Raw genomic sequence first — 12,078 nt, forward strand, 5'->3', positions numbered from 1 at the left:
TAACTAACGGTTGTAAAAGAAAACTCCCATGTTTTGTTAAATTGACAAAAAGCCCTAAAGGGAGAGTGTTAATTAAAGTGATGCTTCATTGCTAGGTGGATAAAGCAGCCATGTAACAGGTATGAGTAATCTCAGTTTAAGACTATTTGTTTTGTATAGAAAATGCAGCCTTTCAGCAGATGTGTTCAAAATGAAACCTTTTCACAACCAGCGCCACCTACACCTGTGCTCCCAGCTGTAGAGTTCAACCGGTGACAGAAAGAGTATGACATTTTGGGGGCCAGGCCTTATGGTTAACATACAGAAAGCTATGCAAAAGACCATCGCTTGTTTAATTGTGACTGAACAGAGGAACAGAAAAGAGGGCTCATTTTGTTCAAAAAAAACAAACCAACAGAATTTTGGCATGTTTTACAGAAATTCTAAATGAAAACCTCATGTTCTCAAAAGGTTTTAGAAATCATTCAAGATGAGCAGAAAGTAGAACAGTTAAGACATGTATATTAACCCCCCCACACACCCTACCCTGACCTTAGCACTGGACATTATTACCAGTGTAAATCCAGAACACCTCTATTCAGTCAACTGAGGTATCATGAAGCAGCTCAGCTCACTCTAATATAATGACACTGTAGACAAAAGGCGAGAAGCATTTTCATAGAAGAATTGTAACTTCTCTTTCCTTTAGGAACTGCAACAGAATTCAAGTCCCTTAAAAGGAGATTACCTGACTGCATAGAAAAAGAGGCTTTCCTTCAGTGATTAATGAAGCTAGAGATCATAAAAGCGCTGGCTTCTGTGGGACGCTCTGAGTGCATTCCAGATGTGCGTGGAAGTTTGTTTCCCTAGGGACAAGTAGTGGTGGCACACCTCGTACCACCGGTTCTTGTCCCCAAGGAATACCTGTGCCACGTGTGCTTTGGTACACTGCAAGTTACCCCATGTGGGGTAGGGGAGGCTGCGGCCAGCACTGTGCTAGCTCCAGCAGCCTTACCTGGGGTCCTGGGGGTCTCCCAGGGCTGCAGCTGCAATGATCCTGCTACATGGCACCTGCCTGGCTGCAGAGCGTGGCTCTGGGCAAGCTGGATCTACTTTTCAGCGGTGCATGCTGGCCAAGCATGTGTTTCTCCAGGTTTTTTCCCCTGCATTTTTTTTTGGATCCCTGCATATTCAGGGGTCAAAAAAACCCCTTGGCTCAGTGCATGCTCTGGCAGCACGCCCTTGCAGCGCGAAGAACACTGGACTGTGTAGTACGTGCAGCATTTGCAGTGCAAACGTATAGTGTAGCATGTCCAAACACATTTGCCGCACCACATACTGCATGACCATGCTTGTCTGGATGTGCCCCTGAGTCCATGTCTATAAGAAGGCACTCACATGTGTCACACTGCTCCCTGAATGCTATCCCCTGCAAACACACTGCAGTGTCCCACAAATCCTACTTCCTCTAAATGGTAAGTTAATTCGCACTCACTTAACACTGCTAACTAGCCTGCCTTTGGTGCAGGCTACACTTCTTTCAGTTGGGAGAGAAACTTGAACAGAGCAGAATAGTCGAGGGAGCCATTGCTATTGGGAGGTGACTTATGATCCCAGGCTGGCGGGTAGTGGGCTAAGCTGTTAGAGGAGTGGTGGTGGGAGTGTCAGCTGCAAGTTGATCTTAAGTCTCCTCACAATTGCCTCTCGAGCCATTGCCAACTGTGCTAAGTTTGTTGCCTAAACATAGCACTTCATGATTTGTATAGAGCTTGAATGCCAACTGTGACTGGAAGTTGCATATGAAAACAACTGTGCTTTGCAGCTACCTCGTCCCCTCATAGTAGTCTGCAACTTCAGAAGCTGATTTTCAAAGAGGCAGAATTGGGCAAACAGGTACCCCATTTTAAAAAAACTGAGCAACAAGACCAAATCTGACATCTGATGCAGACTGGTCTACTTTATTGTTGGTCATGATGCAAAGGAAATCTACTGAAGTCTTCCTTTTGAGTGCAATGACTTCAGCTTAACAAATATGCCCTTAACCTTGCAATCATATTACTTGCAATAACAGTATCTGAACCGAACTGATGGGATGAAGTATTAACTGCTACACAAATGCATCTGAAGGACTATACAAACCTTGTATTGGTGAATGCTAGTGTTGAGATCTCAAAGTCAGGTGCACCTCATCCCTATTTCAATGAGGCATCTAACAGTCTCAGGTGTGGTGCTGGAAAGGCAGCAGGTGGCACTGTTTCCTGTAAGCCAACACTACTGACCCAGAATGTTGCAGTGCATTAGGAAGACTACATTTTCTTCCAGATAAGATGAAGAAGAGTCCAGCTCTTTCATGCTGTTCAAAATCCTGTGGCACTCCTCACAGTAGGCATCTTGAACTTTGTTTTATGGCTAAATTCCAGTTCTGACAATTATATACTGAAATCAAGATGCCTCTTGCAGGTTCAGCTGGATTTGCACATGAGCACTTCTGTGACAATTAAAATGAAGCTGCTTGGAGGGAATGGGGCATATTTCATGCTCCATACCCAAACAGGCCCCATCCTTCTGAAAGCAAAGGCAAGATTTCAATGAGCTAGAATATGCTGTATTCTTCAGTGGGCACAATGAGCAAAACACCTTTTGAGTGCAGATGAAAGCTGCAGCATAAGCACCAGGCAAACATTTGAGAAAAAAAAACTATAGACAATAGAAAGGCCAGCTGTAGAGGAGCCTCTCCATCCATCCCACTAGCTAGAGGCAAGTTAATTGCAAAGAAAGAAGAGGGAACAAGTATGGAGGGGAAAGGCAACGTGTTGCTTCTCAAAGCAAGACCAGCATATACAGCTCAGCTACTGGCTACTCACAGGGCTGAATTTAGATAGGTTTTACAGATTTCAGAAGAGCAAAATTTTGTGCAAAAGCCAACTAGCTCGCAGGCTTCACATGAAGTTTCAGGATTAAAGTGTCAGTCACAACAGACTCCCACTGCCTGTGCTCTCCCCCCTCCTACTTCTGCTGAGGCCACCAGTACTGTACTCAGACTTGGAAGACAAATGGGCAGCTGCCACGAGAGGCAATTGTGAGGAGACTTAAGATCAACTTGCAGCTGGCACTCCCACCCCCACTTCTCTAACAGCTTAGTCCACTACCCGCCAGCCTGGGATCATGAGTCAGCTCCCAAATGCATTCTCCTCAGACAATAGCTACAGCTCCCTACTCCAGTTGTATCACTAGTCCAGCTCCAATGGCACATTTGCAGTTATGAAAACAACAACAGCAACACCACCACAATGTCTTCAACTGAAAGCAGCTTAACGTTAGAACAGATTATTACAGCATGTACACATTAGCAAACGACCAAATTAAAACAGAAAACCATCAGGCTTACCAAAAGCTGGTGCCTGGATGAAACGTATAGCATAACTCAGTGCTGTAATGAAGACGGGAACCATTTAAAAGGTTTTTCTGTGATATAGCAGATGGCTTTTACATAAGCCCTTTCAACTGCATGGGGATGCAGTTTTATACTACCCTATTGTGTGCTGAAGCCCTAATCAGAGACCAGTGGAGCAAATTTAGGCTTTGTAACTTAACTTTACAGCAGCTGTGCAGCTAATCATTAAGTCTTGAGTGGCTACCACAAACTAATTGAAACTTCCACATTATGAAGGGGTAAACACTCAGTTGACTACTTCTTTCCATCATTTGAAAAGCATCCCTATATTGAAAGTCCTGGCAAAATTCAGACTTATTTCAGGATTTATACAATGATCACACACGAAACATCACATCAAGGCTTATAATCAGATTTTTGACAGACAGGCAATGAAGCACAGGGAGAAGAGGCAGGGAGTTTGTTGGAAATTTTTCAGAGTTCTGTATTAGCTGATTAACTGCCCATTAGCATGTATGCTTTAAATAGCTAAGCAGATATAAGGTAAGAGGTTAGATGGAGACCATGGACTTCGCTGGGACATCTCTCCATCGAAAGATAGCTTGCTAGTGTTGAGCCCAACCCAGTTCCTTTGAAATCAGTGGGCACTGGAACAAAATCCCGCCCCCCAAGGTATTATTCATGAAAGAGCTACAACATGGCACAGAGCCTCTGACACACTAAAGGAATTAACTAAATCCCACACTATCATTTTTAATTCCTCTTTGGAAGTTGGGGAGCCCAGCTGTCTTCCTTCACCTGGATTTGTGTTTAAGTATCACCCGTTACTTTGAAGACATCATACTGTAATGGGACTAAATTGTTTCAAGCTTCAATGCCTGAAAGCAAACAGGAAATCTGTGGCACATGGAAAAGAGGCTCGGTTCATACACACAAGACCATTAAATACATATTTGACAACTTCTTGTGGAAAACTGAGTGAGTGAGTTTGTGGGCTTGTGTGGCATAGAGGCTAGGAGGAAGCTTGTGTTATATCCTGCCTTTGTACAAGTGACCAATTTTGCCCTGAAACAGTGATTCTCAGCCAGGCTACCAAGAGATCATGTAAGGGTGCTGTAGGGTAGTATGCAATATTAGACTGTTAGATGTGCAAATACCAACACAAGATTCATGAGATAAATTCAGAGATTTTGAATCCCGTGCCTCCAAAGACCCTGTTGTGGTCTTTCTGAGTTCTCTGCAAAAGAAGAATTGCTTCATTATTTCTCTGTAGTCAGAAAACAAGTGAAAGCTAAGAGCTGGCATTTTCCACGGGTGCATTGAGTCTAAAAAGGTTGAGAATGACGGCTCTAAGCACTCTGAGTAAGATGGATAGTATACAGAGTCTGCATAAAAACATGCCAGACGTATATACATCTTTTAAATTAATTTTATTTTGTGTAAGCTAAAAGGAAATTTACACACTTAAATCTCAAAAGACCTCAGGCATGCACATTAACCTTGTTAGAGGTTCTTCTACATAGCTCTCTTTTTTCCATAGGAATTTCCCCAAACATTTACAACCCATAGTTTTTACTGTATATACAGCCTAAAACCATAGCAATCTATGATTATGTCATTTTACACTGTGCAAAATCAAACAAAGGAATAGTGGTACAATAGAACAAAAAAATTGTAACAGGTAAATTTCACTGTAAGACATTCATATAGTTTTGGTCCTTCTTTTCCAAATCAAATTGATTGAATGAAGACAATCTTCTAATGACATCAGAAATCATGTGTTCAGACAGTGATCCATAACTTAACACAAAAAGGTACTGACGATATACCTTTCAAAAGGCTACACAGCAATAAAGCCATATTGTTAAAGTTTGAAAAGATAAAAAATAACCAACCAAAAAGCACCTTAGGTTGACAGAACAGAAAGAAGAGCCTGTTTTAAAGAAAAAGCTGAAAAACCCACAAAGAGACAATGACCTTGGGCTTTTTCAGCAAAGAGTGAAGTATTCTAATATATGTAGGAAAGAAATTAAGACACTCAGTACAATCTGAAAAGGGGATTTCACAGACAGCGATGATTGAAGTTTCATTGTGTTTTTTTTAATTTTTTTTTAAAGTTTTATAAGAAGGACATCACCAGTGTATTTCACAAAGACGTAAATGTATACACCCCAGCACAACAAAAGGAGTAGATCTTCAAAAAGGTTCACCCCCAATTATTTACATTTTTGCTAATATAAATTTAGGACTCCAGTATGTAAATAAATATACAATGCTATGTATACCTTTCTAGTGCTGCTTACCAACAAATCATCTGAACTTGATTTTTTTAAATTAAAGCAAGATTGCTTTTTATGACCTGGGGGTAAGGAGAGAGGGAAGAAGAAAAAAAAGAAAAAAAAAAGGAAAATCAATAGAAAGTGTCCAATTCACATCACTTAGTCTACCTTTTCTTGGCAGCTTGTTGAAGGTGTTAATGTGGCTGGGAACATCAACACCTTGGCATGCATGAAACTTAAGTCAGGAAGGCTAGAAATCACCTTGGCAGCCTCTTCACTAAGATGTTCTTCCTTTTTTGGCTTCCTGTTAAAAAGGAAGAAGAAAAGTGCATTAATCTGCTACCTGATGTTCATGAAGGAAGACCCACTGATAGAGACCAGTATACACCCGTAAAACTATACAGATACGATCATCTACCTGCACCATAACCTCCCATGAAAGGTCTGCAAGCCATATTGAAGTGAGGGAAGTTGGAATATTCAAAACCTTAATATCTGGTTTGCATATTTTAAAACAAATGCACTTTGTGAGAACTAAATGCATCCTTAGCCTGAAGACAAAATAGCAGTAGTGCTACCATTAGAATCCAGACCTCCACCTTTAACACTTTCAATGCAGAGAAAAAGATCTGAGAAAAGTTCGGATGCTTGAAAAATGTTCAGTATTTTTTTAAGAGGACAGTGTGTAGTACTGTTTTTACTTCTGAATATAACCCAGTGCAATCAGCTACATTTCACACATGTTCTAAACTCTTTTTGCTCTCACAATGCTCACAAGAATTAACTGCAAATTAACGAAGGGACTTCTTCTTCTGCATTCCTCAGTTGTTTGGTCATTTGTATAACTCTCTTGCAGACACCTTATATTTGCTATTCAAATAGAATAAGCTTGATTCAGACCGTTACAAAGCACTGATCCATACTATATCCTACCGAATGCTGAGAGGTATTTAGCCTGGAGTCAGACAGAAGGCAGGGCAGGGTGGCACTTCAGAGAGGCATAGGTTTTCACAGATGACAGCCTTTTTTGTCAGATGCTCTGACACCTGATGACATAGCATCTGACGAAGTAGGGTGTCACCCACACAAGTTTATGCTTTTCTGATCCAGCTGGTCTCTGCTGAACGCTAGCTATGACAAGTAGAATGGACTGCTATTACAGAATGCTGTTAAGACACTGGAATAGCCTTCTTAAAAACTTTTAGAAACTCTAGCACATATAAATGCCTCCTTCCTTAGTGACAGGAGTAATAACAACAATAATAATAAATCAGACTCAAGCCTGAAACCAGATAAACTACTTTGAAGATTTCCTTTATACTCATCTGCCCCTTATGCAAGATCAACTTTAAAGTTTATACCAGAGCAACTGCCCCTCCAGTCAGGAGGACTGGAAATAGCATTTTTCCTCCCCATCACCCACAAACAGCACTTCTTTAAGCTGGCCAGCGGTTTGTGAGAAAGCAAGGAACACAGTGTTTTGCCCCCACAGAACTCCCAGGAAAAATACCAAATTCTTGATTCAGATTCCCCATCGACACAGGTGATCTTTGTTGACACTTGAAACTATCACTTGATGAAAGATCCCTGTATGAGGTAGCCAGGATACCAAACCTGACTTTCGAATAGTGATATTTTCTCTTTGCTGCAGTGGAATTTCATGAGCCACTGCCTAGGCAGATTACCAAATTCTGGAAGATAAACAAAGCTGTGTGCTGGATTTAGTGAAAAAAACGAGCAGAAAGCTAATGTGTGCCTCCTTCCAGTTCAGCATTTGCCCTTGGAGGGCTCTTTATCTCTGAGCTGCTGAAATGTGGTCATCACCACTGACTGTGTTATCAGTATTTGGCACATGCAACAAGCAGCTGCAGTATGGAGTTGTGATCAATTACCCACAGGCCTCTCAAGGTGCAAACTCCTGTAGTTCAGTGGTGATCAAGAATTCCTACTTGTTTCTCAGAAAGGACAATTTGAAGGAGGAATTGAAGAAAGGCTTAAGATCACAATTACAGACATTGGCATCAATGCTATTCTGGCATGGAGACAGAGTGCCCACATTTTTTGCTATTTGTCTGCCTCTTTCTGCTCAACTGGATTTGTTACACTAAGAATCATCATATAGAAACATTTCCGTAGCATATCTGATCTGACGCTCAGATTGGCAAGAGCCTTGTACAGCAGTCAAGAGGATATTGCCACTTCTTCTAGCTGGAATACCTTGTACCTGCAATACTTCTCACAGACGTTCCACAGCAATCATTGTGAACCTCTGGCTGTCCCTTGGTTTGGAGGTGTTCTGCAATAACTTTGCACTTGGTATGCTCTGCTACTGGGTGTTATCTGACAGAGGATGGGCTAATACAGTTCTACGGCAAAATCCCTGCCCAGGTTAGTTATGGATACAACCACTACCGTTGTTATAAGCAGCAGTACTACTAAATTTTGGTGACTCTTATGCAGGAAATAATTAGCTGATGCAGCTAGAACCACTGGTGTCTTCCAGTAGGGTTATGCAGTTGTGTTTCAAGTAGAAACACAACTGCAGCGGACATACTGCAATTGGTGACTGGGCCTCCTTTGATGGAAGCTCTAGTAGGGGCCCTGGCAGACATTTAAACCCAGTGAGTAACTTTTCTGAGTGCTGAATTCCCCCAAGTGAGTGGGAATTCCCTTGGTGTTGTTGAACCTGAAGAGGTGCTTCTTGGTCTGCATTCTTGATTTCACTTTAGTGGGGGGATGTAGGGAGTCTCCCTCCTACTACAGCAGGAGTTTTGCCCCTTTCACTGGTTTCTCAGTAGCTTCTCTTTTTTCTTCTGAGGTGGCCCTAGGGGTAAGCAGCCTTCCCTAAGCAGATATGCCTGTATTCTACCACCTATAGTCCAGAGTCCTTCTTAAGATGCCCTTGTGTGATACCTACAGGAAGCTGACAAGCTTACAACCAGCAGGCAGGAAAGTGGTTGGCGAGCTGGAAGAACCAACTCTTTGTTCTCCTAAACAAATACAGACCTCCCAATCTGTGTGCCAGCCTAAACATGGACCACTCTGCTTGGACATCTCTTCTGCCCCCCTCCCCACCCCAAGCTCCAGTGCTTAGCTGCGTCTTACATGTTTACAACAAGCATTGTGGACACCAACATAACACCAGCACTAATTGTGACAGCTTGCTGATTAGATAAAACATAAGCTGCTCTGGAATTACGAAAGAGTCAGACCAGAGCATCTAGCAGTGCCCACCAGTGATTTTTTTTGTTTAAACTCGAATAACATTCAGCCATTTCTTGTAAAAGACAACCTCAGCTCTCCATTTTCTTTCAACAAGGCAGCAGATAAATTTTTGGACTCTGCCAACCCCATGGTGTTCTGCATGAGTGCAAAGTGGTAGGGGCAGGCTTTACTGGATCACTGATCTGCCACTAACTTTTTACCTTTTATATTTAGTATTCACATCTTCATGGAACTGCCAGTCACTTTTCCTCCCCCTCCTCTGCATGCTCCTTTTGAGGAAGTGACTGGTTGAGTGCAAGTGACCCATCTATGGGTGAAAGTGGTGCTGGCTCCCACCAACAAAAACCTTCAGGGTGTGGCTTGAGGAAGGCACTGGGCATTCCTACTATACAGGCAATTTAAACATTCAAATTTACCCATGCCATCACTCCTCCCCTCAAGAACACTGGAGGTCTTTGTCAGCACTAGGCTGAGCCATGTCCTCCCTCAGGAACAGAAAATAATCTGACTCATCTTTGGTGGGTTTAACATACCCACACTTCTATTCTAAAGGTGTCAGTTTATTAAAGTTATTTATTCCAAGAAAAACACAGTTTAGTGTGAAAAGGCAGTACTATGGGTCAATACTAAGATACCCTTCCATTTCCTCAAAGGTTTATCTTTAAGAGAACAAATAGACAGAAAAAGTGAAAGAGGAAAATGAAGTGAATACCTAGAATCCAATTATCTCTTAATAATTGGCAGCTCAGACTGAATATTGAGCAACCAACTATTTATCAAACAGTGGTACCTACACTGGGTTCTAGCTGCTCCAAGCCAGTAATTTCCTACCCTTGCATCCAGAATTAACAGCCCAGTCTAATGCCCTGCCTCTCTGTGCCTAATCCATAGTACCAATAACATCCTCTAATGGCTTCCAGCACTTGAAGTCGGAAAAAAAGTGGGGCGGGTGGGTAAAACAAAGGACCACCAGCTTATTACCCTTCTATCACATGCTACTACTCCAGGGTATCAAGCCACAACAACTTCTACTCATCCAATATGGGACTAAGATCAACAAGCAGCAGGTCATAAAAGTCTCTTCTCCCCTCTCTTTATCAGTGGCTACAGCCTCCTAAAATCACCAGTATTTAGATTCTGGAACTAAAATTCCCTATAAAGGTAAGGGTCCCTGTAAGGGTCTGTCTTATTTGCTCCCTGAATTTCCTATCATGCTTTCAGTGTAGAATTGAATCAGCACTACCACAGTATGCAGACAGACAGTCATTTGAATACAACAGACTATCTACCAATTTGTAAAAAAACCTAAAACATACCAAAACAAGAGAGAGAACTGATATTCCTGAGAAGCCTGCCAGATCAACAAATACAATCCTTTGGAGAGGCTTACAAGAGTAAATAACTGAACTTCCAAACACAAATATGTGATTGGAGTCTGCCAGCTACTCCAGGAGTTTTCAGAGAGAGATTATTTCAAAAACTTGTGTACAGTTATGAAGAAGTATGAACTTCCTTAAGAAAGTCAACATTTTCTACTCGGTCATTTCAGACCACTTTGTGGAAATTAAACTCTCTTAAAAATTAAACTGTATTTCCAAGAAGTCTAGATTTTTCAGTTTCCCTTTATAGAATATTATAAAACAGCCAAGCTGAAATCTGATTAACCAGCACTGAGGTTTAGAGCTCCATCTAACGGCTTAGTGTTGAAATTTCATGGCTTTGTACTGTCAAAGTTCTCTAAATGCAAGGTTAGGTAGAACACAGAGCAGGGTACCATTTTAAACTATGGATACACATATGTTTGGATACTGCTTTGCCCAGTGTTAAAAGTTGGAGCAGCGCTGTTACATTTGTTAAGTTTCCAGCTTGCCCACGCAAAATTAGAACGTAACAGCAGCTGCCCTTTTGAAATGGCTCCAAATGCACAGGTGTCCCTGCCCTTACATACTAAGGAAGCCCCAGTGCAAGATTCTGACCTTTTTTACTGTGAAGAAATAGCAAGACATTTCCAAACCTGATCACAACTCTATAAGAGTTTTTGTGATACCTAGTTTTAGACATTTAAAAGCCATCTCTATGAAACAGTTATTACAAACAATATTAAACTGTAACTCCATTTTTATAAAAAAAAAGTGTCACACAGAGGAGAATAAAGGCTGCAATGAGTTTTAGAGTTACTTGCAAAAAAATACAAGTAGGAAAACTTCACTCAACATTGTCTGCTTTCCTTATGTTGTTCTCCTTAAAAGTTATATTTATAAAAATACAAAATAAGCATTCATTCCTGCTGGTACCAAGAAGATTAATGACTCTTTCAAAGATGACAATATTTTCTCAAAAGATCCTACTAGCATATCCATTAATATGCACATTCTAATTTTTACCTGTAAACTGTCAAGAGTAGTTCTGTTGCTAAGATGCACAATCACTAAATAAACTCAGGTAAATTCCAACTCCTGAACAAAAAGAGCTTGTTCTACTCCAATACAACAGAGTAGGCCATCAAGAACAAGTTGCGACTTAGAGGCTCTGACTGAAGCTATACATATGATAAAGCAGTGTCCATGAAGCCCACTTTAAACAGCTGCTAGATCTGACTAGATCAAAATAGAGTGAGCAAGCTCTGTTATAATGCTGGTATGTGGAACAGTTATTAGTGTCTTTATATATAGTTTGCTTCATTCAACAACTTGGCTCTAAATTTGTACCTACTTGGATCTCTCCACCTTTAAACGATGTTTAATTCAAGATTAACTGGTTACTGTGATTTACCTTGTAGAGGTGCTTGCCTTCTCTACCGTGGACATGAGTCTTGCAAATGCATCTGTCACTTTGCTGCTTGCATTGGAGGTTTCCAGTTTTGAAGTTGTCAATTCATACAACTCTGGATCCACACCTTATAGCATAAAATAATAATCAGTGAAGGTTGGATGCAAATATAAGTCATAATTACCCACAGTTCAATTTGCTAAATACTTTATTTTCTGTAAACATCTGAGTCACTAAAAATTTCAGAAATATATGACAGAACTTGGCTATGCTTCCAAAATTACAACTTTCTCTGTCCCAGTTTTAGTAGCTGCTACTGCTGCAGCAAAAAATGCATACACCTTAGACTTAAGTTTAGCATACCTGGTCTCAGCCTGAGAGCAAAACATTAAAATGCATTATTACATACATAAAAGGGGGGGGGGGGGGGGG

At 41.1% G+C, this 12,078-nt stretch overlaps 1 protein-coding gene across 3 annotated transcripts in view; it reads right to left on the reverse strand.

The window, feature by feature from the left end:
• Positions 1 to 4,788: 4,788 nt before the first annotated feature.
• The window catches only part of AFTPH (aftiphilin), a 71,925-nt gene continuing 64,635 nt past the window's right edge, over positions 4,789 to 12,078 (reverse strand). For 2 of the 3 annotated variants that reach the window (XM_019516588.1, XM_019516587.1), the window contains 2 exons: positions 11,650 to 11,773; positions 4,789 to 5,956 (listed from right to left, as the gene is read on the reverse strand). In XM_019516588.1, coding sequence (XP_019372133.1) covers positions 5,812 to 5,956; positions 11,650 to 11,773 — 269 coding nt within the window. In that variant the 3' untranslated portion in view covers positions 4,789 to 5,811. Of the gene's footprint in view, positions 5,957 to 11,649; positions 11,774 to 12,078 lie in introns of those variants that run through there. The other variant, XM_019516589.1, reaches the window with a different exon arrangement.

The sequence above is a fragment of the Gavialis gangeticus genome, unplaced genomic scaffold (assembly GCF_001723915.1).
Source record: "Gavialis gangeticus isolate Ggan-Ray unplaced genomic scaffold, GavGan_comp1, whole genome shotgun sequence".
Lineage (NCBI taxonomy): Eukaryota > Metazoa > Chordata > Crocodylia > Gavialidae > Gavialis > Gavialis gangeticus.